Here is a 26,767-nt window from a genome sequence, read left to right as displayed (position 1 = left end):
TCTGGGAGGTGATAGGTTATTTAGCTTGATTTAGCCATTTCATAATGTATACACACTTCAATCACATCATGTTTTATACCCTCTTGTACATAATTTTTGTCAATTCAATAAATTCAACAACTCCAAAAAACAAGACATTCTCTTTACAAAAATAGTTATTAAAAACAAAATTCAGAATTCTATTGTATTTTTTTATTTTGGAAACAGAGTCTCGCTCTGTCACCCAGGCTGGCTGAAGTGCAGTGGTGCGATCTCGGCTGACTGCAACCTCTGTCTCCCAGGTTCAAACGATTCTCCTGCCTCAGCCTCCCAAGTAGCTGGGATTACAGGTGTGTGCCATCACACCTGGCTAATTTCTGTATTTTTAGTAGAGATAGTTTCACCAGGTTGACCAGGCTGCTCTCGAACTACTGACCTTGGGTGATCCGCCAGCCTCGGCCTCCCAAAGTGCTGGGATTACAGGTGTAAGCCACTGTGCCCGGCCAGAATATAAAAGATTGTTGAATTCAAATAAAACATTAAAACATAGATTATTTCTATAAGTGGTAATTGTTCTAATATGTTTTGGTCAAAATAGTCTCCTTACCTATACACAATTAAATGGTTAATTGACATTTGATTGGATTTTGATAAAGTTTTCAAATCATGATTGACTTTTCCAATGTATAGTAAAATGTGCTTGAAAATATTACATTAAAATTAATATTTAAAAATCGTCAGGGATGATGGCTCATGCCTGTAATCCCAGCACCTTGGGAGGCCAAGGTGGGCCGCCCACTTGAGTTCAGAAGTTTGAGACCAGCCTGCCCAAACCTCATCTCTACTAAAAATACAAAAGTTACTCGGGCATGGTGGCGTGCACCTGCATTCCCCGCTACTTGGGAGGCTGAGGCAGGAGAATCCCTCGAACCTGGGAGGTGGCTTCCCCAGGCTTAGAGCAAAACCCCCATCTTGTCTGTCTCCACTCTCATCCCAGGCAATCGCAGTCATTTCCATAGCCTCAACCACTATCTACCTGGGACGAATCCCAAGCCCGAGTCTCCAGCCCAAACCTGCCTTCCTAGCCCCAGATCCATCTGTCCTGGCACACATTGCCCCTGGGTCCCAAGCAACCTCAGCCAGTGAGTCCAACGTTAACTTCCTGTCCTTGCCTGACACTGTCAGCCCTGAGATCAGACCTGACCATTCACCTCCAGTACCTGATAGGTCCGTCAGTCCTTTGGAACATATCCCACGAACATTCCCCAAACCAGGCACCGGACTCCACACATCAACACCGTCATGTGAGTCACCAGCATCCCTGGCAGGGACCCTTGTCCCAGCCTCCAACTCATCTCCTTCCTGTCCCTTGAGTTCTATGTCACAATCCAGAGGCCTCAAGAAGAAAAATGACCACCTTAATGAAATTAAAAGAACTGAGAAGACATCTCCCTATGGTCCAAAGTCTTTCCAACTGAGAAACACATATCAAGATCCAGCCTGCCAGCCCTGCGGTGAAATGTTCCTGAAATAATTAAAGCCCAGGGCAACACAGCCCCTACTCCACAAGTACTCCCAGCATGGTAAGACTTGCTTCGCTGGAGGGGCTCGAAATATCCAGTGTGTACCCTGCCCGTCTCTGTCGTAGCTAACAGGAATGTGCTTCATGTCTTCTTCCTGCTCGAAGGACCATCCACCAACCTGCGCAGGCAGCACTTTCAGCCGGGGGGGATGCAAGAACTTCCCACCATTTCCCACTTACGCACTGCATTCCTCAGGAGCCTGCCTCACAAATTACAAGAGCGCCACGGCAGACACACACGTTCCAGCGGGTGGCCATGTCTTCATGTCAGCTTGAAAGATCGTCCCCAGGGAAATATCTGTATCTCGGCAGAGATAACTTCAGCCTGTGTAGTCCAGCTGTGCTCAAATGGAAATCCAGAAACCCAGATGTTGGTCCAAACACCCTGCCTCGGGGAGATGGCTCTGCAGGTCCCCAGTGTGGGAGTCAACTGGGTGGGCCACCTGGCCTGCCTGCCTACATCCCTGCTTCCTGGAATCCTGGACCCTGAGAACCAGGGGGACATGGTGGGGAACAGGCAAGTCTTGTGCGGAAAGCCAAGATGCCACCCAAATCCACTCTGCAGTCTAGGTGGGGGATATTCTGCTCTGCACCGCACTAGTACATGAGGGGATGGAGGATGGAGTCTGGACAACCCAAATGTAGAAAGATATTGCCCAAGTATTTTGTGCTTTGTCTATGTTACAATGCTATGCCCAGCCTAGCGTGGCGGCTAACACCTGTGATCTCAGCAGCTTGGGAGGCCAAGGTGGGTGGATCACCTTAGGTCAGCAGTTTGAGACCAGCCTGGCCAACATGGTGAAACCCCATCTCTACTAAAAATACAAAAATTAGCCAGGTGTGGTAGTGGGCACCTGTAATCCCAGCTACTTGGGAGGCTGAGGCAGGAGAATCACTTGAGCCCAGGAGGTGGAGGTTGCAGTGAGTGGAGATCATGTCCCTGAACTCCAGCCTGGGCAACAGAGTAATACTCCATCTTAAAAAAAAATTAAAAATAAATAAATGCTATGCCCAGCATTTTCCATGTACTGTCTTATTATCTCAGTAAATCCCATATAACCTTCCTATGAAAGTGTATCTCATTTATCTCCATTTCATAGATGAGAAAACTGAGGCCCCTGGAGTAGTATTAATTTTCCAAGACTGCATTGCTGATAAAGGGTACAGCAGGGACCCAAGCTTGACACTCTCACCCTCCAACATTTCCACAAGTGTAGACCAATGGCTCTCTCACGTACAACTCCCTTGCTCCATGGCATTTGAAACCGTCTGGAGACATCTGGGGTAGCCATAACTGGGAGGGTAGAACGGCACCTAGAGGATGGAGAGCAGAGACGCTGCTAACCCTCCTACAATACACAGGATGCCGCACCACCACCACCATGAATGGTCTCACCCCAAAAGTTGTGACTGTGCCAAAGCTGAGAAATCCAGGTTTCTCCTCAGCAAGAAGGGAAAATCCCTGCAACGTGGATGCACCTCTGCAGGAGCCCCTCTGCAGGAGCCCCAGGCTGACAATAACCTTCCTGATCTGATTTCAACCCTGGATGCTTTTACCTGGTGCAGCATCAAGGATTTCAGGAACTCCAATGTGTTATTATGCTTGAATGCCTGGTTCTGCCTGACAACCCAGAAATCTCTGCCGAGGTGCCTGGTCTTGGGGAAGGCTCAGCAAATGGTTGAGGTTGATAACCAAATACCTAGGAGAGACTTTTCTCTCCCTCCAAGAAGAGCCGTGGGTCAGGCACACCCTGGGATCATTCACAAGCAGTCAACAAAGTCTTGGAGAGGGCCAGGTTTTCTAGGCTTTCTCAATGGGGTAGGTGTTTGTGGATACACAAGAAGCCTGTGAAACTTATGATATTGGCAGGAAATCAATGCCCCCCACCCTCCACCCCCCACCAGCCCCACCCTCCACCGCCCACACCTCCCCAACATAAACAATGCCTGCAGCAGGACTTGGCACTCAGGGACTCCTGGGGGACCGATTTACCTGCTAAAACATCCTCTAGCCACCACCAAATAAAGCAACTCCTTGCCACTCAACCACAAGAGAACAGCCTGGGAGCCACTCCAAGGGATATCCAGTCACATTAAAACCTCAGCCATCCAGAGCACCAGGCCTGGTGATGAGAAAGAACATTTTATCCTTAAAAGCACCTGAATGCCCATGCTGCATCTTGCAGAGAAAAGTCCAAAATAATCTGCTATTAAAGAACGAGGATGGTTTTGACATTTTCACCAAGCTAATGGTCTACACAGACAAAATCTCATAAAAGGGCACTCTGTTCTTCTTGATCCACTCAGACATGGCCTGTGAGTGAAGAAACGGGCTCTCCTCCTCAAGGAAACCACTGCTGATGCCCACAGCAGCCTGACACTGTTCATGGGTTCTTCAAAGAGAGTATTCCCATAGAAACTAAAAAGGAAGAGGAATGTGTCTGGCGGGCATTGTGGGCAGCAGTGCGCTCTGGGCCAAATTTTAAGTTTGAAAATCAAGATTCACTCTTTTCGAGGGGCCACCGGACTGAGCAGATACAGGCACCGTGAAAAGTGGGTGCCATATTCAGATTCAGGAAACAAGGATGGTTTGCGTTCAGTTCCTCCATCATCCTTCAGATCATGGGATTCCCACTTCCCTCTGTGGACCAAAAAATTCAGTGGGGTTTCTGCCTTTTAAATATTTCATTATCAATATATCATCCTTTTAGCCTCCAGAAAGCATTTCAACATGGAGATTCTGGCTTAAGACTGTTGCGGGTCTGTCTGTCTCTGTCTCTCTCTCTTTTCCTTGAGACAGGGTCTCATTTTGTCACTTAGGCTGGAGTGCAGTGGCATGATCACAGCTCAGTGCAGCCCGACCTTTCAGGCTCTAGCAATCCTCCCACCTCAGCCTCCCAAGTACTTGGGACTACAGGCACACACCACCATACCTGGCTTTTTTTCTTTTTTTTTTTTTTTTTTGGTAGATACAAGGCTTCACCATGTTGCCCAGGCTGGTCTTAAACTCCTGGGCTCAAACGATCCCCCCCTTCACCCTCTCAAATCGCTGGGATTACTTGCTTGAGCCACCACGCCCGGCCAAGAACCTTGTCTCTTGTGATGCACCACAGAACAAAACATCACTGCAAAAACACACCAAGGCATGAGTTTCAGTCCTCAGTCCCATTTTATCCACCATACATTATGTGCCAGGCACAACGCTAAGTGTTTTTATGGACGAGCTTCCCTTAATCTCAGCAGTAACAGCCCCAGGCAATGCGGCCTGTTGACAGATCCATTTGCCACTGAAGACAGTAAGGCTTAGAGAGGTTAAGTAACTTGTGCCATGTCAGCCAGCTAAGGAGGGGCAGAACCAGGATGCAAACCCCAGCCGCCTGGCTCCAGACTCAGGTTCCCAAGGTCCCACTACACATGGTCACTCCACTGCATTCTGGTATCCTGGTCTTTGGCAGAGTCCACGTAAAAAAGGGAGGTAGAGGGAGTGACAGGGACTTCACGCAAAAGTTTCCTGGCGTTACACTGCCACCGTAATTGTGTCCCCGACCAGGACCTCTCCCTTCTCATTCTTTCCGTGATTGGCCCTGGAAATCCTTCCAAAGAAGTGTCCTCCTTCCCCCGGGATCTCAGAGAAAATTCATCTGAGTTCAGTGTCCAGGTGACCCAAACTCTGAATGCTGTAACGTGCACGGGGAGTTGAGGATGTCACCATGAGCAAGCCTCTCACACAACATCCGGGAGCAACCCCAAGACAGGGCAGGGGGAGCTCTGTTGCAGCCCATGGCGAGGAGGGCTGCCCGTGCTGCCTAAATGGGTTCAGAATGAAGGCCGCCCTCTCTCCCATGTGGGGCTCATTAACCACGAATCAAATTATTAAGACAAGCTCAGCTGAGCAAATGGTCAAACATAAAAACATGTGGAAGAAACAAAGAGGTCAACCCCATTATCCATCAAAAACCATCAAGGTGGCGGCCCTCACTGAGGGGTACAGCTCTCCAGTGGGCCCTCATCTGCCCTCCAAACCCATGTGCCTCCTCAGTGGAAGGCCAGCAAAGCCCCACAGGAAGCGTTGGGGTAGGAAAGCAGAAAGTGAACCCCAGGAGGCCAGGCTGGCCACGGAGCCCCATCCCACACACACAGGCCCGGTGACTCAGGGGCCCACGTGTGCAGGACACCCGGAGCTCACAGGGACAGCACCCCGGGGGATGCAAGGAACTTTGCCTCTCTGTCCCTCTCTGTAGGGATGGAAAGAGGAGAGCGATTTCTGGGATGGAAGCCATCTGCCTCCTCTCAACTCTCGCTGCCCAACCAGAAAGGGAAGAAAAACAGGAAGATGCAGGACAGGAGGGGAGTTGGGTGAGCACCGCCAGCCCGCAGCCCAGCAGAGCAGGGCTCGGCCAAGCCTGGCGCCAGGGACTTCCCCCCTACCCCCACACCACAACCCCTCGCCAGGTGAGAGGCACCGACAGAGCCCCAGACAGATGCCCCAGACAGGATGCCCAGCTCCACCCCCGCCCCTTCCCCTGCTAGGGGCCCCCAGGACGCGGGGCTCCCCCTCCCCTTTTGGCCAGCCGCAGAGTCCAGCGGGTCTCCCGCCCAGGGACGTCGTGGGAGAATCAGGAAGTCGAAGCCACACAGCCGAGAAGGGGCAGCTGGCGTCTCGGAGGCCGTCACGAGCTGTCACTCCGCGCCCGCTGGAGTTGCCGCTCAATTACCAACTTCAACACGGGGCCGGCCATGGAGCCTCCCGCCGCCGCTACCCCGCGCCCCCGGCACCCCCGGACCCCCGCGCCAGCGTCACTTACTCCTCTGCCGTCGCCACCTATCTGGGTGCCGGTCTCCTCCCTGCCTGGCCGCGGCGCCTCCCCCCCGTCCTCGCAGTCCTCGGGCTGTGCGCTTCCCCGCTCCATCCCCAGCTGCAGCCTCTTCTCCTCGGGAGGGACGTCGTCCTCCTCCCTCCTGGGTCGGCCATCCCTGCCTCGGGGCTTGCCAGTGGCTTCGGAGCTGCCGGAAGGGCTGGCCATGGCTCCGGGGGCTCTGCCTGCACCTGGGGAAGAGGAAGGACCCGGTGCGAGTGGCCTCTCGGCGGAGCTGGGGCATCTGAGCGCGGGCTCCGTGGGTACGCGCGGGGCGGAGCTGGGCATCGGGGCGGGCGCGGGCTCGGGCTCCTCCGCGGGCCGCTCCTGGCTCTCTGCCGCCCTCTGCTGGCCGCTCGCGCGCACCGCGGACACGACGGGCCCTGGCCTGCGCCGGGCTCACCTGCCCCGGCCCAGGCGGTCACTGTCCCCTGCCCGTGGCCAGGCCCGCTCTGGCCAGGCCCTGCACCTCCTCCCCGCCCCAGCCAGGTTGCACCCCGATGGTCTCCCTGCCCAAGGAGAAGAGAAGAGAAGGGACGCCCCGAGAGGGTGGACATCGGCCACAGCCACCTTGTCTTTGCTCTTACCCTGTGTCTTGCATGATTTGGAGGTGGTGGGAAAACCGACGCTGCTCAAAACTCGTGGAGAATTCCGCCTGCAGGATGACATGAATGCACCTTCGCATTGCCTACCAACAGATCTTTTTTGAGCATCACTGTGGACCCGGCATGGTGATGGGGGAGGGGATATTGTAGTGAACATGACAGGCATTGTCTTCACCCAGTGGGGCTCAGCGCTGGGTGAGAAGGCATTGAGGATAGACATTGTCAACTGGGCAAAAGGAGGCCAAGGAGAAGTGCTGGGTGCAAGGGAACTGAAAAAGACAGGAGGCTCAGCAAGTCTTGGAGCTGGGAGAGTGACAGCAGCAGCGGCTGTTCCAAAGGAAGCAACAGTTGAGAGAGGTCTCAGAGAGTTGTTCTCAGCCCAGTAGAGGGTGTTGAGGCAGAGGGAACAGCGTGTGCAAAAGCCCAGAGGCTGGGAAAGAAGCAGAAAGAGGACTGTGGGGCTGGAGCGTGGTGGGCAAGGGGAGAGAGGTGTGGTGGGCTGACAGATTGCCTGGGACCCAACCGTGCAGGGACAGAGGAGGTAGGGGATCCTTGCAGGCCCCCAGTTGGGGCTCAGGCACAGAGACAATGCAGGTGGGCAAAGGGAGGAGACGTGGAGAAATATTTTGGAGGCATGCCCTGATGAATGAGCCCAGGATGCACCCTTAGTGTCAGTGTGGATCTCCTTCCTTGGCTGTGTGATGAGCTGAACCCGGGGGTATTTTCTGGACATCGAAATGCTACACCCAGAGTCCAGGACAGGCTAAGTGAGCACCAGCAGCTCCCGGCCTACCTCAAAAGCAGGAGAGACAGGGGAGGCCGGAGAGACAGGGGAAGGCAGGAAGGCAGGAGAGGCCAGAGAAGCAGAGGAGGCCAGGGAGGCAGTGGAGGCAGGAGAGGCTGGGGAGGCTGTGTCTTTTCTGTGATTCTGCCGAGGATCCTAGGCCCCTGTACTCCCTGAGCTTCCCCATCCCAAGCGCTGGAACCATGTTGCACAATCATCTCCCCACTAAGCTCCTGATGGCAGCCCCTACCCTGCTGTGCTCCCTATTTCAACCCTAACAGCTCTCACAGTGGGCAGCACATAGTAGGTGCTCAGGAGACACCGGTGGGAGAGCACATGGGTCTGCTCAGCACCTTCTTCTCTCCTCCAGCTCTCCCCATTATGAAATAATTCTAATAATGACACATGGGCTTTGAGACCCTCTTCTATTACTTTCCATATGCTAATCCATCTATACCTCACAGCAGCCCTGGGGTGGGTACTATTAGGATGCCCATTTTACAGAGGAGGAGACTGAGGTATAAAGAGGGTAAGTGTGGGGAAAAGCAAGAGAGATCAGATTGTTAATATGTCTGTGTAGAAAGAAGTAGACATAAGAGACTCCATTTTGTTCTGTATTAAGAAAAATTCTTCTGCCTTGAGATGCTGTTAATCTGTGACCTTACCCCCAACCCCGTGCTCTCTGAAACGTGTGCTGTGTCAAATTCAGGGTTAAATGGATTAAGGGTTGTGCAAGATGTGCTTTGTTAAACAAATGCTTGAAGGCAGCATGCTCCTTAAGAGTCATTACCACTCCCTAATCTCAAGTACCCAGGGACACAAAAACTGCGGAAGGCCTCAGGGATCTCTGCCTAGGAAAGCCAGGTATTGTCCAAGGTTTCTCCCCATGTGATAGTCTGAAATATGGCCTCATGGGAAGGGAAAGACCTGACCGTCCCCCAGCCCGACACCCATAAAGGGTCTGTGCTGAGGAGGATTAGTATAAGAGGAAGGTATGCCTCTTGCAGTTGAGACAAGAGGAAGGCATCTGTCTCCTGCCCATCCCTGGGCAATGGAATGTCTCGGTATAAAACCTGATTGTACGTTCCATCTACTGAGATAGGGAAAAACCGCCTTAGGGCTGGAGGTGAGACATGCAGGCAGCAATACTGCTTAACAAAGCATTGAGATGTTTATGTCCATGCATATCTAAAGCACAGCACTTGATTCTTTACCTTGTCTATGATGCAAAGACCTTTGTTCACGTGTTTGTCTGCTGACCCTCTCCCCACTATTGTCTTGTGAGCATGACACATCCCCCTCTCTGAAAAACACCAACAAATAATCAATAAATACTAAGGGAACTCAGAAGCCGGGGGATCCTCCATATGCTGAACTCTGGTCCCCTGGGTCCCCTTATTTCTTTCTCTATACATTGTGTCTTTTTCTTTTCCAAGTCTCTCATTCCACCCAGCGAGAAACACCCACAGGTGTGGAGGGGTGACCCACCCCCTTCAGGTAAGTGACATAGACACACTACAGAGGCTGGGGCCAAGTGATCACAGCACTCAATCCCCAAAGGCAAGGTGGATGCCGTTACCATAAAAGACAGCAGAGTCAAAGCTGCAACCAGAATAGCCTGACTCGCAGAGACCTATGCTGCTGGCTGATCGTGGCATTCCTAGAAGTGAAATAGATAAGAATCCTGCCACATTTTTACTTGATCTGTGTTTGCAGAAGAGTTCTAGGTCAGGTGAGCAGAAGTCTAATCTGAATCATAAAAACAGAGTCACAGACCCCAGTCAATTTCCAGACATAAGGCAGTTCACAGACCCGAAATCCCTTGTCTGAATGGGAAGCCAAGTCCCATCCAGAAAGGATTCTGCTCCACTGCCAAAAATTTATCCTGTCAATCTTTCTCCCAGCCTGCCCCCAAAGGAATACACTGCCTTTTACCAGGATGACTGAACAGGGGAAAAGGAACTAATGAGACCTGTGCAGGATCACTGGACACAGGCTCTGAACCGGCACTAGGACCAGACTAGGGTCTACCCGTCAGAATAGGCATTTTGGAGGTCACGTGAATGTTGGTGCAAGTTCATGTCATGGTAGATCCATTGGGTCCCCAAATCCATCGTCTGGTTGTATACAAAGCGGCAATGCTGAGATTCAAATTCAGGGCATCCAACATAGAGTCTGTGCTCTTACTCATGAAACATTCTGACACTAGTAACAAATTTAAAAATGCAAACACCTCCTGGGGCTAGCCAGAGTCCTCCAAACAGTCATGTAAATTGGTTCTGTCAAGGATTTCCTCCTACCCCCTGCTGAGAGCCAGTTACAAGGAGAGACTAGGGAAGGGCATTGGCTAACTTTGTTGCTAAAAGCTCTTCTGGATAAAGACGTTTGGGAAAAGAAGCAAATAGAGTTCAGCAGAAGAGGTAAGAAAGTAAGTTTATATTTGGCCAGGCACGGTGGCTCACGCCTGTAATCCCAGCACTTGTGGAGGTTGAGGTGGGCAGATCACGAGGTCAACAGATCAGACTATCCTGGCCAACATGGTGAAGCCCCGTCTCTACTAAAAATTCAAAAATTAGCTGGGCGTGATGGCGCAAGCCTGTAGTCCCTGCTACTGGGGAGCCTGAGGCGGGAGAATCACTTGAATCCAGGAGGCAGAGGTTGCAGTGGGCCGAGATCATGCCACTGCATTCCAACCCGCCGACAGAACAAGACTCCATCTCATAAAACAAACCAAAACAAACAAATAAACAAAAAGTAAGCTTATTTTTAAGCTGAACAAGTGTACTGGTTTAGGGTTCTGCAAATACAGCCCCAATCAGGCTACAAGATGTTGTGGCAGCAACATTTACACCCAGTCACTCCTGGCTGGCTGAGCCACTTTTCAAAACATCCTTGCACAGCTGTGCAGAGCGGCTGGCTCTACTGGCACCCGGCAGAGCCATAACTCACACTGTCACCACTCACCTCAAACTCCTTCGGTAAGCACTTTTTTTTTTTTTTTGAGATGGAGTCTTGCTCTCTCATCCAGGCTGGAGTGCAGTGTCGCAATCTGAGCTCACTGCAAGCACCGCCTCCCGGGTTCAGGTCGTTCTCCCGCCTCAGCCTTCCAAGTAGTTGGGACTACAGGTGCCTGCCACCACGCCCGGCTAATTTTTTGTATTTTTAGTAGAGACGGGGTTTCACCGTGTTAGCCAGGATGGTCTCAATCTCCTAACCTTGTGATCCGCCTGCCTCGGCCTCCCAAAGTGCTGGGATTACAGGCTTGAGCCACCACGCCCGGCCTGGCAAGCACTTTTAATCAATGCAACAGGAATAAACATTTGCTGCAGAGCGGCAATGTGCAGGGAGGAACATGCTTCCACTCAGGCTCAGAAAGCAAAACCTCCTGGCTGTCTGAATCTATGTGAGAGCTCACAGGAAAAGCCCTCTGTGTGGCTGCCAGCTTCACACATTCCCCCCAACGGGTGAGTTTCTCTTTCCATGTTATTCTGTGCTCTGACGTGCCATCTGTCAACCACCACACCATTCTCAGTTGACATTTCAAAGCATCTTTGCCCTGTGAATGGTCACCAGCCCTGCCCTGCAAGCCCCCAGGTGACATTGAGCTTAAATGAGAGAGAAAACAGATTTTGGGGTGGATTTCAGTTCAGCATCTTGGAGTCTCTGTACGGACATGAACTCTGTCTCCCGTGCTGTGGGCTGCATCCTTGTTTGTCATCTAGTTTGGTTCTTGGGGACTTGGAAACTCGTGGGCACCTTTGAAATTTGTGAAGAAGCTGCATGGCCCTTCCAACAAAAGCAAGGAATAGGAACAGAAGCCCAGGGCTTCAGATCAAGGTGCAACTTAAAGCAGCCTCAGTGCAAAAGCAAACAGGAGTCAGAGGGATGCCTAAGGCAAAGTCTAGTCCTCAGGGCAGCTATAAGGAAAGGAGAGAGAGACAGAGAGAGAGAGAGACAGAGAGACAGAGAGACAGAGACAGAGGCAGAAAGACAGACAGAGATGGGAGGAGACATGAGGCACCCAGGTCTCTGCAACAAAATCCCTACAAGAGGAGCCTCCTAAAAATGCAGGAGGCTGAGGTGGGGGCACACAGAAGTTCAAGACTAGCCTGGGCAACATAGCAAGACCGTGTCTTTACAAAAAATACAAAAATTAGCCGGGTGTGGTGGTGTATATCTGTGGTCCCAGTTACCCAGGAGGCTGAGGTGGGAGGATGGCTTTAGCCCAGAAGGTAGAGGCTGCAGCGAGCTGAGATAGCACCACTGCACTCCAGCCTGGGTAACAGAGTGAGACTTCATCTCAAAAAAATTTTAAGAGGTTTTTAAAAAGGATTATCCTGGCTACTTGAATGGATAATAAGAAGGTAAGAGCAGAAGCAAGGAGACCATCAGGGAGATTCTGCAGGTGGGAGTCCACAGTGGCTCAGACCAGGCTGGTGCTGAAGACTGGCTAAATTCTGTATATATTTTGATGATGAAGCAACTCACTGACTCTTGAAGAGTGGGCTCTAGGAGACTATATTTTTAACAAGCTCTCAGAGGATTCTAATGCAGGCTGAAGTTGAAGAACTGATTTAGGTGAAGCTTCTGTTTCATCCTTGGGGAAGTACCTACTGACATTTCTCTAAGCTACCTCAAAAGAGGTGCTAGACAAGATGTGCTCCAATGTCTGAACATGTGTGCACAGCTCTAGAGCCAACCTCAGGACACTGAGTTAAAGGTTAGGAGTACAACAGTGAACAACCACTGTCCTCTTTTCAATGAGCTTTGCATTTAATGAGAGAAATAAAAAGCAAAAAAAAAAAAATTCTTTTCAGCTCAGAATGGCAAGAGATATGGTGACAGTATGCCTGGGGCAATGGAAGCACATAGAAGGGGCACCCAATCAGCCAGGTTCAGTTGTTCATGCCTGTAATCCCAGCACTTTGGGAGGCCAAGGTGGGTGGATCACTTGAGGCCAGGAATTCGAAAACAGCCTGGCCAACATGGTGAAACCCTGTCTTCACTAAAAATGCAAAAAAATTAGCCGGGTGTGGTGGTGAGCACCTGTAATTCCAGATACTCAGAAGGCTGAGGTGGGAGAATTGCTTGAACCCGGGAGGTGGAGATTGCAGTGAGCCAAGATCGCACCACTGCACTCCAGCCTGGGTGGTCAGAGCGAGACTCTGTCAAAAAAAAAAAAAGCCAGGAGATGGGTGGGCATCCAATCTATATCAGGTGGTCAGAAATACTTCTCCATCACAGGACTCCTAAGTTGAAGACTAGAAAATGTTAGGAATTAGCCAGGTTGATAGGAGAGGTGTGGAAGATCATTCCCAGCAGAGGGAAGAGCATGTGCAAAAATCGAGAAGTGAGAGGGGAGGAGCTGCGAGATGTATAATTGTAAAAAGTGACTAATATAGAGCTAAGTTGGAGCCAAATCTTAAAGGCTTTTTGTCATGTTTATCCTGTAGACAAAGGGAGACAGTAGATGTTTCTAGACAGGGGAGTAATGATCCACTTTGTGCTATAAAAAGAGCAGTCTGGCTGGAGGAGAGTGGGAGCTGAGTAGATCAGGTAGGAGGCTGCAATACACCAAGTGAGACAAGATGGTTGGCTGGACCAAGGCTGTGGCAGTGAGGATGGAGAGGAGACGGTAGACTAACTTGACTGAGAAAGAGGGAGGAATGCAGGATGAGGCCCAGGTGTTTTGGAAGCTGGGTGGATGGTGGTGTGAATCCGACGTGGTGAGCCCAAGCAGAAGAGGAAATCAGGAGAGGCAAAGTAAGATGAGATCAATGCAAGACAGACAGCCAAGTGGAGATAACAAGTGGGCAGTTGGGTTCATCAACCTGGAGTTATACAGAGAGCTCTGGAATGGAAATAAAGAGGAAAGGACTTTGGGAATAGGTGAATCCTCCCTGAATAACATGTAGAGAAAGGAGAATAGAACACAGGGGACAGAAAAAGGGAGTAGATTTGTTATTAAAACCAACCATCCATCAGACATCTTCCAATAAAACATTTGTTGGAGGTTTCCTCAGTGTGAGTTATTCAGGACCAGAGCTAAAGACCATATTCACAATAAAATAACTGCTGGGAAGGTCTTAATGAAAACATTTAATGCTGCTTTTAAAACAACAATAACAAAAAGGCTTTAGCTACTGCACAGACCCTGGAGCAACTTTTTGGCAAGAGTCTATCAAACACGAATCTGATCTGACTCAAGGAGGTGTCATATCAAGTGTAAAAATCCAATTCCAATGTCCATAAGAGCCTTTCTGCCAGGTACAAGACCCCAATCCAGTTGAAGTGATTTTCTATTGATTAATAGGCTGGGAATACTCAGGTTGTTGGTTTTTGAGATTTCCCTTCTGTGCCTTCATGCCAGCTATGAAAGAGTCAAAAGGCTCCCAATTGTCAAAATAAAAATGACACTTGGTCACAGAGGAAACAGATTATAGGACTTTTTAACTATGAGGAGCTATTAATGTTACTGAATAAGCAAATCTGTTGTATAACCAGATTCTTATAGGCTACTGGGAATAAAGGTTTTCCTAAGTGGGTGATTTGTACAACGATAGCCTTTGGGTCTCTGATGGAACAGCTCTGAGGAGGAAATGTTCCTTTAATTATGTGGAAGGCCAATTATAACTTTATAGCCACATTGTTTTGCAGATTGCATATAATTTCACCATTACATAGCTTCAGCACTATATTTCTGGAGAAAATGCAGGCAGCAAGAAGGCACTTGAGGCACATTATGCTGGAGATAAAGATGTTTTAGCAAATTCAGTTTAAACTACAACATTAAATTTATTTTGTTGAATAAAACATAATGCAATAATGAGTTTGTGTATGTCAACTCTACAGTGGAGGTAATAATAGCTAGAGAGAGCATGTCCCCTCTCCTATTTTTTGTGCTCATTAGAGTAATAAATAATGCTATAGAGAGAATCTTTCTCTAATATGTGCTTCATCTCAAGCTAAGCGTGTTTTGTGCAACTGTGCTTCAAGAAAAAAAAAAAAAGGTAAAGGAACTAATTTGGGAGCCATTCACAAAAGTGCTACCCCTTGATGTTATTTTATACTCTGAGATTTTTTATTCTCAGTGCCTACCAGGAATGGACTTTCTGAAGAAGCTCAGATTAATCACTCCTTATATAGTTGCACTGGGAGCTCTGTATGGAGCAAGTGAAGAAATCAGCAGAGTGAAGATAGAGGGAGAACAACATGATGGGGGAAAGGCAAAATTACTGCCATGTTGGTTTCAATTCTGCCACTCATGAGTGAGACCCATGACCTCCTCTCTCTAGGACTCTGTTGTTCTTACCTGTAGAGTGGAGGAAGAGAAGGGCCTTTTAAAGTGTTAACATTTCCTGACCTATCTGTAAACACTTTCATTCAAACTGATGGGAATCTTGACTACTTTGCCAAGAGGACATAATAATCATCAAGCTGAACGCACCAAACAACATTGCCTGAAACTATCTAAGCAAAAACTGAGAAAGTTACACAGGACAGACAGACAGACCTCCTATAAGAGTAAGAACTCTCTAGCACATTCTTAGTGTGTCAAAGACAATGGTGTGTTCACACCATTCCTCTTTCTGGACATGCAGAAAGACTACATTTCCCAGCCTCCCTTGCAGTTAGTTTGAAACCATGTGACTGCATTTCCACCAACAGGAATGTAAGAGATAACTTCTAGGCCAGGGTTATCAAAGGCAAGTGTGAGCTACGTTCCCTCTCTTCCTATCCATACGGCTACAAGTGAAAAACTCTGAGATGGCAGAATTAAAAGATGGAAACCTTCAGGATCTCTGAATCACTGTTGGACAAGTGCCCCCAAGGAGAACCCCTGCTCCTGAGTATTTACTATTCTGTGGCCTCGGGGGCTGAAGGCACAGAGCTCTTCATTAGCCAAAGTCGCCCAAGTTCCCCAATCTCTAAGGATTTCCTCATAATATTGCAAGAAGAAAAAGAGAAAAGTCAGTGTCCATAGAAGCTTTGGGGCTCTTCCTCTAATCAGGAGAAAGCTGGTGTGTATTATTCGCTTCTTTTTAAAGATCCAACTGCTTTAATTTTTGTCTTTTATTATGGGAAAATATACCACGTATAAATATTTAAAATTATAAATATATATTAGTTCATATAGAATGGCCAGTATGCACATTTACCATTTCCACTCTTTCAGTTTACAGTTTAATGACATTAAGTACATTCACATTGTTTAGCAACCATCACCGCCATCATCTCCAGAAGAGTCTTATCTTTCAAAATGGAAATTGCACCCATTCACCAAACTCTCCACTCCTCTCTCTCGCCCACCCATGGGGGCCACCATTCTAGTTTGCAACTCTACAAGTTTAACTACTCTAGACACTTGATAGATAAGTGGAATCATACCTTGTTTAACTTTTTTCTTTTTCGAGACAGTCTTTCTCTGTCACCCAGGCTGGAGTGCAGTGGCGTGATCTCGGCTCACTGCAACCTCCACATCGCGGGTTCAAGCGATTCTTGTGTCTCAGTGTCACGAGTAGCTGCGATTACAAGCGTGTGCCACCACGCCCAGCTAATTTTTGTGCTTTTAATAGAGATGAGCTTTCATCATATTGGCCAAGCTGGTCTCGAAATCCCGACCTTAAGTTATCCGCCTGCATCAGTCTCCCAAAGTGCTGGGATTACAGGTGTGAGCCACTGAGCCTGGTCGTGTTTATCCTTTTGGGATTTATTTATTTCACTGACGATAATCTCTTCAAGGTTCATCCATGTTGCGGCCTGCCTCAGAAGTGCCTGTCTGTTTTTTTGTTTGTTTGTTCATTTTACTTTTTTTGTGTGTGTTTGCATGGAGTCTCACTCTGTCACACAGGCTGGAGTGCAGTGGCACAATCTGGGCTCACTGCACCCTCCAACTCCCGGGTTCGAGCGATTCTTGTGCCTCAGCCTACCGAGTAGCTGGGATTATAGGCACACGCCACCACGCTCATCTAATTTTTTGCATTTTCAGTAGAGACAGGGATTCACCAAGATAGCCAGGCTGGTCTTGAATTCCTGACCTCAGGTGATCCGCCCACCTTGGTCTTCCAAGATGCTGGGATTCCAGGCGTGAGCCACCGCACTGGCCAGAAGTGCCTGCCTTTTGAAGGCTGAAGTCTTCCATTGTATGAATGAACTGCAGTGTGCTTTTTCATTCATCGGTCCACGAAATCTTGGGTTGCTTCCATATTTTGGCTGTTGCGAATAATGCTGCTATGAATATGGATGTACAAAAATCTGTCTTCCACTCCTGGCTTCTAATTCTTTTTGGTAGGTACACACAAATGCAACTGCGGGACATCTGATAATTCTGTTTCTGATTTTTCCAGTACACGCCATCCTATTTTCCCTGTTCCTTCACGGTTTTACATTCCCTCTGATCAGATTCGAGCATTCCTAATTCCCTCTAGTCTCACCAATGCTTGTTTGTTTATCATATCCATCCTAATATGTGTTATCACCTTATTGGTTTGATTTGCGCTTCCCTATGATTAGTGATTTTGAACATCATTTTAGATGCTTATTGGCCATTGCTATATCTTCTTTAGGAACATGTCTACTGGAATCTTCTGACCATTGTTTACGGGATGCTTTGGGTTTCTTGTTGTTTAGTTCCAGCCGTTCTTTATATATGATGGATATCAGCCTCTTTTCAGATATATGATTTGCAAATATTCTTCCTAATCCATGGGTTATCTTTTCACTCAGTTCGCAGTGTTTTTTGCTGCACAAAAGTGTCTGTCATTTAGATGTAATCCAAGGAATCTAATTTTCTTTTGTTGCCTATGCTTTTGGTGTCATATCCCAGAAAGCATTGCCAAATCTGATATCATGAAAGTGTGGCCAATGTTTTCTTTTAGGCGTATGATACTTTTAGCCCTTGGGGTTATGTCTTTGATCCAGTTTGTGTGAATTTTTGCACCTGGTGTGGCATAGGGTCCACCTTCATTCTTCTGCATGTGGAAATCAAGTTTCTCCAACACCACTTTTGAAAAGGCTGCTTTTCCACCAATGAGCTTTCTTAGCACTGATGTTAAAAATCATTTGAACATATAGGCGAGAAGTTATTTCTGGGCTCAGAAACAAACAAACAACAACAGACAACAGATAAGGATAAAGCATGTGCCGGGCGCAGTCGCTGATGCCTCTAATCCCAGCACTTTGGGAGGCCAAGGCGGGTGGTTCACCTGAGGTCAGGAGTTCAAGACCAGCCTGACCGACAGGGAGAAACCCTCGTCTCTACTAGAAATACAACATGAGCTGGGAGTGCTGGCACATGCCTGTAATCCCAGCACTTTGGGAGTCCAAGGCGGGTGGATCAACTGGGGTCAGGAGTTCAAGACCAGCCTAACCGACAGGGAGAAACCCTCGTCTCTACTAGAAATACAACATTAGCTGGGGGTGCTGGCACATGCCTGTAATCCCAGCTACTCGGGAGGTGGAGGCAGGAGAATCGCTTGAACCCAGGAGGCAGAAGTTGCGGTGAGCCAAGATTGCACCATTACACTCCAGCCTGGGCAACAAAAGCGAAACTCCATCTCAAAACAAAAAACAAAAAAACAAAAAAAAAGCATGATTTCAAGAGCAGAAAGAGAAGAGCTTCAAAACTAGCATAATGAGAAAGTTAGGAAGCTTCTTACCAAAGCATCTGGAAATATGCAAGAAATTCTTGTGAACTAAAATTTTCATACTGTACTATCAAACACTAGAATTCACTCCGTCTTTCTGTATTTTGGGGCCCAATTATCCACTTCTCTTCATTCCCCATCCCACCCCTTTTCTTCCTAGCATCTGCTAACCCCCTTTATACTTTCCACCTTCCTGAGATTCCTTTTGTGTGTAGGTGTCTGTGGGATGGAGTCCCTTTCTGTTGCCCAGGTTGGAGTATACAGGCACAATCTGGGCTCACTGCAACCTCCGCCTCCTGAATTCATGCACTTCTTGGGCCTCAGCCTTCCGAGTAGCTGGGACTACAGGCACGCGTTCCCATGCCCGGCTCATTGTTTGTGTTATTTGTAGAGACGGGGTCTCACCGTGTTGGCCAGGTGGGTCTCAAACTCCTGGCCTCAAGTGATCCGTGTGACTCGGCCTCCCAAAGTGCTGGGAGTACAGGCCTGAGCCACCATACCTAGCCAAGATTTTCTTTTATGTTCCTACATAGAAGTGAGGACATGTAATATTTGTCATTCTGTGCCTGGCTTATTTCACTTAAAATACAGACTTGCAGTCTCATCCATTTTTTTCTGCAGTGGAGAGGATTTTCTTCCTTCTTAGGCTGAATAATACTTCGTTGTGTGTGTATACCACAGTTTCTTAATTGAAACAAGTTTCTAAAAAGCAAATAGTTTTAAAATGTCTCGGAATGTGAAACTTTAGGGCTACTGTGCCCATTTTATTCTTTTCTATTTCCCATCTTATGTATATGCGAGTGTATAAGAAAGCAACAATCAATGTGTGTATAAATCTATAACTTCAACAAATGTCAAATGAAAATGCTAAGTGGTGGCTGGGCACGGTCACTCACGCCTGTAATCCCAGCACTTGGGGAGGCCAAAACGGGCGGATCACCTGAGGTCGGGAGTTCAAGAGCAGCCTGACCAGTATGGAGAAACAATGTCTCTAGTAAAAATACAAAAAAAAAAAAAATTAGCCAGGCATGGTAGCGCATGCCTGTAATCCCAGCTACTCGGAAGGCTGAGCCAGGAGAATCGCTTGAATACAGGAAGCAGAGGTTGCAATGAGCCGAGATCATGCCATTGCGCTCCAGCCTGGGCAACAAGCGTGAAACTCTGTCTCAAAAAAAAAAAAGAAATAAATAAAAAAGAAAAAGAAAAGAAAAAAAGAGAAAATATTACTCCCATTATCACAGGGGGTGTTCACCTCTGATGATACTGTTTTCTAATATCCAGGGAAGGAGAGTATGATATTACTCCCAGTATCACAGGGGATGTACACTTTTTTGTGATATTGTGTCTAATATCCAGGGAAAGAGAGGATGATATTACTCCCAATATTGCAGAGGGTGGACAACCCTGGGATATTGTTCCTAATATCCCAGCGGGGAGAGAATGATATTACTCCCCATATCAAAGGAAATGTATACCACCCCTGTGATATTGTTCCTGATATCCAGAGAGGAAAAGAATGATATTACTCCCAACAATGTAGGAAATTAATACCAGCGCTGTGATATGTTTCCCAATATCCGGGGGGAAAGGATCATATTACTTCCAATACCGCAGGATGTGTACATCCCCTCTGTGATCTTGTTGCTAACATCCAGGTTTGGGGAGGACAACATTACTCCCAATATCACGGGGAGTACACCACCCCATGACCTTGTTAGTAATTTCCTGGGTGGAGAGGATGATATTACTCCCAATGTCGCAGGGGTGTACACCCCACTGTGACATTTTTCTAAATATTCAGGGCGGGAGAGGATAATATGACTCCCAATATCGCAGAAGGTGTACATCCCTCCTGTGATACTGTTCATAGTATCCAGGGAAAAAGAAGATGATACTTTCAAAATCGCCGGGGTTTTCCAAGACCCCTGCGCCGTGATGTTGTTTCTAATATCCAGGTGGGCAAAGAATCATATGACTCCAAATGTCGCAGGTGGTGTACAACCCCCTTGTAATGTTGTTCCTAATATCCAGGCAAGGAGGGAACGATATTACTACCAATATCGCACCAGCTGTACAACCCACTGTGATTTCGTTTCTAAAAACCGTGAGGGAGAGGATGATATTACTTTCAATATCGCACGGGTGTACACCCCCCACCCCGTGATATTGTTCCTAATATCCAGAGGGCGAGAGAATAATATATTACTCCTGATATCACAGGGGGTTTGACACCAATATCCCATGGGGTGGACACCTCCGTGTGATGTTGTTCCTAATATCCAGGAGGAGAGAGGATGATATTACTCCCAATATCGCAGGGGATGTAAACCACCCCTGTGATATTACTCCTAATATCCACGCAGAGAGAGGAAGATATTACTCCCAATATCGCAGCAGGTGGACAACTCCCGTGATTTGCTTTTTAACATCCAGGGGGCAGAGAATGATATTACTCTCCATGTTGCAGGGAGTGTACACACCCATGTGTATTCTTCCTACTATCCAGAGGGCGACAGGATGATATTACTCCCAATATCGCAGGGGGTGCACACATCCCTGTGAAACTCTTCCTCACATCCAGAGGGAGAGAGGATGATATCACTCCCACTACTGCAGGGGGTGTATACAGCCCTGTGATACTCTTCCTAATCTCCAGAGGGAGAGAGGATGATATCACTCCCACTACTGCAGGGGGTGTACACAGCCCTGTGATAATCTTCCTAATCTCCAGAGGGAGAGAGGATGATATTACTCTCAATACTGCAGGGCGTGTACACAACCCTGTGATATTGTTCCTAATATCCAGAGCGAAAGAGGATGATATGACTCTCAATATCACAGAGGGTGTACACCTCTCCTTAATATTGTTCTTCATACCCTGGGAGGGAGAGGATAAGATTATATTGAATATCTCAGGGAATGTACACCCTCCCCCTCTGATACCCTTCCTTATATTCAGGGGAAGAGAGGATAATTTGACACCGAATATCGCAGAGGCAGTATACCCAACCTGTGATATTGCTTCTAATATGCAAGGGGGGAAAGGATGATACTACTCCCAATATCGCAGGGGTGTTCACGTCCCCAGTTACATTTTTCCTAATATGTAGGGGAGAGACAATTAGATGACAGCAAATGTTGCAGGGTCTGTACATCCCTTCCTGACATTGTTCCTAATATCCAGGGGGGAAGAGGATGATATCAAATATCAAAGGGGGTGTACAGGCCCCCCCAGGATATTGTTCTTAATATTCATGAGGGGAGATGACGATATTACTCCAAATATCGAGGGAGTTTTTCACACCCCCTGTGATATTGTTGCTAATATCCATGGAGGGAGAAAATAATAGTACTTCCAATATTGCAGGTGGTGTATACCTCACCTGAAATATTGCATGGAATATCCAAAGAGGGAGAGGATGGTGTTAATACCAATTTCGAAGTGTGTGCACACGCCCCTTATGATATGGTTTGTAATATCCAGGGGGCGGGAGGATGACATTAGTCCCAACATCACAGAGAGTGTACACTACCCCTGTGATGTTGTCCCTAACTTCCAGAGGGGAGAGGATGATATCACTCCCAATATCTCAGAAGTTGTACATCCCCCGTGATATTGTTCTTCATATCCAGCGAGGCACAGGATAACATTACATCGAATTTCACGACAGACATACACGCGCACTGTGGTATTGTTCCTAATATCCAAGAAGGGAGAGGATGAGATTACTCCCAATAAAGCAGTGGGTGTACATCACACCTGTGTTACTGTCTCTAATATATGGGGGCTGTGGAGGCAGTGGGGAGAGGTTAACATACCCTCCAATTGGGCTGGTGGTTTGATGCCCCTTGTGTTATTGTTTTTAATATCCAGCGGGGAAGACAATAATGCTATTTTTGATAGTCCGACCAATCCGCTCCACCTTTCCGGAACTCTGAGGCCGGTAGGCGGCATGCAATTTCCGTGTGATCCCCAATACCTTTGCAGTCTTCTGTACCAAGTCAGCCACAAACGCAGGTCCCTTATCTAAGCTGATCCATAAGGGCAGTCCAAATCTGGGAATAAGATCTCGAAGAAGCACACGGGTTACTTCACGAGCTTTCTCAGTTCGTGTTGGATAAGCCTCCACCCACCCAGAGTAGGTAGACCCAAGAACTAGTAAATACCTGTTACCTCCACACTTTGGCATCACTGTGAAGTCCACCAGGAGATATTCAAAGGGGGCTGCTCCATAAGCTCGTATGCTGGGCGGAACGGCTGGATCTTGCCTTGCATCATGCTGTCGGCAGGTAACACACCGCTGTGTCAGCGTTTTGGCAAGGACTGACAAATGCGAGATGTAGAAATACCGGCCTGACAACTTTTCCAGTGACTCCTGACCTAGATGGGTGGTTTCATGCACAGCCAGTACAACTGCAGCTCCCAGCATCTGTGGCACAGCTACTCTCCCATTTGGTAACGGAATCCATCCTTCCTCGATCACTTGCCCTTCCCTCTACCTGGAGAAAGTCCTTTTCTTCTTTAGAAGAAGTAGGTACAAGATCAGGTGCTTGAGGGAGCAGAGGGGCTGTGACTGATGCCTGGAAGGGGGCAGATGGTGCTTTTTGAACCTCTGAGTCAGCGCAGGAATTCCCCAAACCCACCAAGGTGGAAGCTCGCTGGTGTCCTCTGCAGTGCATAACTGCCACCTTGTGGGGTTTCCATACTGCTTCAAATCATTGCAAGATTTCTCGTTGATATTTTATGTCTTTTCCCCCAGAGTTCAATAGGCCCTTTTCTTTCTAGAATGCTCCATGCACTTGAAGGGTTAAAAAGGCATACCGAGAATCAGTGTAAATGTTGACAGTCTTACCTTCACAGAGTTCTAAGTCCCGAATGAAAGCAGTGAGTTCAGCTTTCTGGGCTGAAGTGCTCTGGGGCAACGATCTCGTTTCAACAACAGTGTCCAGGGTAACCACTGCATACCCTGCACCTCTCTCTCCTTGTGGGTTGATGAAGCTGCTCCCATCCACGTATAGTTTCCAGTCTACGGATGGCCGAAGGCTGGTCCCGGAGGTCAGGTCTGCTAGAGTCAACTGAGTCCAACACTTCTACACGATCATGCTCGACAGGGCTCTCTGATACCGGGAGCAAGGTGGCAGGGTTTAGGGTGTTCCAAACTTCAATGGTTATATGGGGATTTTCACACAGCAAACTTTGGTACTTGGTGAGTCCAGCATTGGTTAGCCAATGATGTCCTTTAGTATTCATGAAAGTCACCACAGCCTGGGGGTCCTTTATGTTCAGGTTTTGCCCAGGAGTCAGCTTATTTGCTTCTTGTACTAGCAGGGCAGTTGCTGCCAAGGCCCTCAAACATGGAGGCCATCCTTTAGGAGCCCCATCTAGTTGTTTAGAGAGGTAGGACACCGGCCTCAGCCAGGGCCCCACAGTTTGGGTTAATACTCCAACTGCCATCTTTTCTCTCTCTGACACACACAATGGAAAAGGCTTTGTCAGAACGGGTAGCCCCAGGGCTGGGGCTGACATAAGTTTTTTCCTTTAACTCATGAAAGCCTTGCTGTTGTTGGGATCCCCATTCAAAAGGTTCCCAGTCCCCGCCCCCTTGTGACCTCACACAAAGGCTTGGCTAATACTGCAAAGTTTGAGATCCATAGTCTACAATACCCCACAGCTCCTAAGAATTCTCTCACCTGCCTTCTGGTCTTAGGCTCCGGTATATTGCAAATGACCTGCTTTCTTTCTGATCCCAGGCTGTGTTCCCCCTGTTGGATAGTAAATCCCAAGGAACGTACCTGCCATCAGCATATCTGAGCTTTTCTCTTGGACACCTTATAGCCACAGTCCTCCAGGTGCTGGAGTAGGGCATCCATTCCCTTGGCGCACCCGACTGCCGTGTGGTGTCTCAGTAAAAGGTCATCAACGTACTGGAGCAAATAACAGCCTAGGTCTCTGGTGGGAAACTTCTGGAAGTCTTGAGCCAACACCTCCCCGAAGATGGTGGGGGAGTTCTTGAACCCTTGGGGAAGCCCGGTCCAAGTGTACTGAGTAGCGACACCTGACTCTGGATCTTCGCATTGAAAGGCAAACAGCTTCTGGCTCTCAGGGGCTAATCTGATAGGAAAGAAAGCATCTTTCAGGTCCAAGCAGGTAAAGCAGCTGCCCTCAGGTAGCAGCAACCCCAACAATGTGGACAGGTTATGTACTGTTGGATGTAAAATCAGTGTAGCTTGATGAAGCAAGCGCAAATCCTGTACCGGCCTGTAGTCCTTGGTCCCTGGCTTGGGAACAGGTAGGAGGGGAGTTTTCCATGGAGACTGACAAGGAACTCTGTTTCCAAAAGTTCTTAGGTGCTTGAGATGGACCTGGATCCCTTGAAGAGATTCTCTGGGGGACTGGGTCCTGTTTTTGCCTAACCAGTTGGGCCCCAGGCTTCACTTCTATGAGTACAGGGTCTTGGTTGACTGCCAACCCTGGAGGGTTGTCTTCCGCCCGTACTCTTGGCCACTGCTTAACCAGAGCTGGTCTTATCTCTTGGCCTGGCTCAGTTAAGAAAAGTCTCCATTCCTCCTCTCAGGGGACCGTAAGGGTCATAATGACTCCCGTTCTGAGTAAGTTTAGCAGCAAAGAGCCATGCTCTGAAAAAGAGATAGTGGCTCTCAGCTTGCTAAGCAAGTCCCTTCCCAACAAGGGCAAGGGACAGTCAGGCGTGTACAAAAACTGGTGAATCACTTTATGTCCACCTACAGCACAAGTCCGAGGCAAGCAGAAAGCTTGCTTTGCTGAAACCCCTGTGGCTCTGATGATGTCAATAGTCTTTTTGGATAAGGGGGTGACCCCTGAACATACTAGCGAATGTTCAGCACCAGTATCTACAAGAAAATCAATGTCTCTATCCCCGACTGTCCTTCTGACCAGAGGCTCTTTGGGGACACTCGAGCCTGGTCTCCCTCAGTCCAATAACACTTCTGCCAGGTTAAGCAGGGCCCCTTCCTCATTGTCCAGTGCCTCCTGCTCTGAGTCACCTTGTTTTCTTTCGAGCTGAGGACAATTGTTCTTCCAATGTACTATTTCTTTACAATAAGCACACTGGTTACGCTGCAAACTCTGACAGCCAAGCTGAGTTTCTGTCCCAGGGCCCCCCTTCCCTTCCCTCTCTTGGGGGGCCCCTCTGATTGCTGCAGCTAACAAACAGGTCGGTGTTTCTCCAGGCCTGACATTCATTCTCTTTGCGGTTTTCCTTACGGCTTACTGCATCCCTGTTTACAAACATCTGGTTAGCTATTTCTAATCATTGTGATGTATTCATCCCTGCAAGCCCAGCCTGTTTCTGCAGTTTTCTTCTCAGGTCTTCTGCGTTTTGACTGACTAAAGCCATGTGAATCATGCGCTGATTTTCAGGGCTATCGGGTTCAAAGGGAGTATACATACCATAGGCCTCACACAGTCCCTCGTAGAATTGTTCTGGACTTTCTTCTTTTACCTGAATGACCTCAGAGACCTTGTTAACGTTTGTGGCCTTCTGAGCTTCCCTCTTCAATCCTTCCAAGAGAGCTTCCCTGCCTCAGTTTAGTCTTTGCATATCTCCTCTTTCATGTGGGTCCCCCTGGGGGTTGGTTCCTGGTAACTGGGTCCTTACATGCTCTCGGGGTTTTTGATAATCCGCTGGTGCATATTCCTCTAGCCACTTAGTTGCTGCTTGGAGCACTCTCCGCCTTTCAACTCTGTTCAAGAGGAACATGAGCAATGGGTGGCAATCAGCCCACGTGGGGTTGTGGGTCTGGATAACAGTTTGGAGCAAATCAACCAGAGCTTGTGACTTTTTGGTATAGGACAGGGTATTGCTTTTCCAGTTGAGAAGGTGGGCAGAGGTGAAGGGCTGGTACACAAAAACACGCCTCTCCACCACGTGAAAATCCTCATCTATCCCAGTATACCCCTGATCTCTCAGGGGCATTTGGATCCCGGTTTGGGGTCATAAACGAGCTGCCAAGTGAGGGGTTTCTCCCGAGTCCTTGTCTACTCTGGGTGGCCTAGGGATATGCTTCTCTTGCGGAGGCGCAAGCACTGTGGGCTCAAGAGTGGGGAGCCTCTTTCCCAGGTAAGGGGAGGGCACCACTGGGATCACTGGTGCCATCTCCTGTAATGGATCTTCTGATGCTGGGTGGAACAGAGCTTCAGGAGTTGATTTCCCTGGGCAATTGGAGTGGGATCCTTCCTTAACTATCTGTCCGTTTGCTACTAGTATTGCTGCTGCCTGCCCTCTTAGCCACTGTGGGGGGTCTAGCACCAGCTGTCACCAAGTATCTATGTATAT

General features: G+C 48.3%; 2 protein-coding genes across 2 annotated transcripts in view; one reads left to right on the top strand and one right to left on the bottom strand.

Moving 5' to 3' along the window:
* LOC129047662 (cuticle collagen 2-like) overlaps positions 1 to 6,989 on the bottom strand; it is a 94,112-nt gene extending 87,123 nt beyond the window's left edge. The window contains 2 exon segments of the mRNA XM_063726400.1: positions 6,367 to 6,653; positions 6,656 to 6,989. Of these exon segments, the coding sequence (XP_063582470.1) occupies positions 6,367 to 6,653; positions 6,656 to 6,974 (606 nt within the window). The 5' untranslated portion in view covers positions 6,975 to 6,989.
* The window catches only part of LOC134761888 (chitobiosyldiphosphodolichol beta-mannosyltransferase-like), a 966,630-nt gene that overhangs the window by 829,625 nt on the left and 110,238 nt on the right, over positions 1 to 26,767 (top strand). The gene's annotated exons all lie outside the window — the stretch shown is intronic.

This window comes from Pongo abelii, chromosome 7 (assembly GCF_028885655.2).
Source record: "Pongo abelii isolate AG06213 chromosome 7, NHGRI_mPonAbe1-v2.0_pri, whole genome shotgun sequence".
In the NCBI taxonomy this organism is placed as follows: Eukaryota; Metazoa; Chordata; class Mammalia; order Primates; family Hominidae; genus Pongo; species Pongo abelii.
Note: the sequence above shows the minus strand (reverse complement) of the source record. Positions and strands in the feature narration are given on the sequence as shown.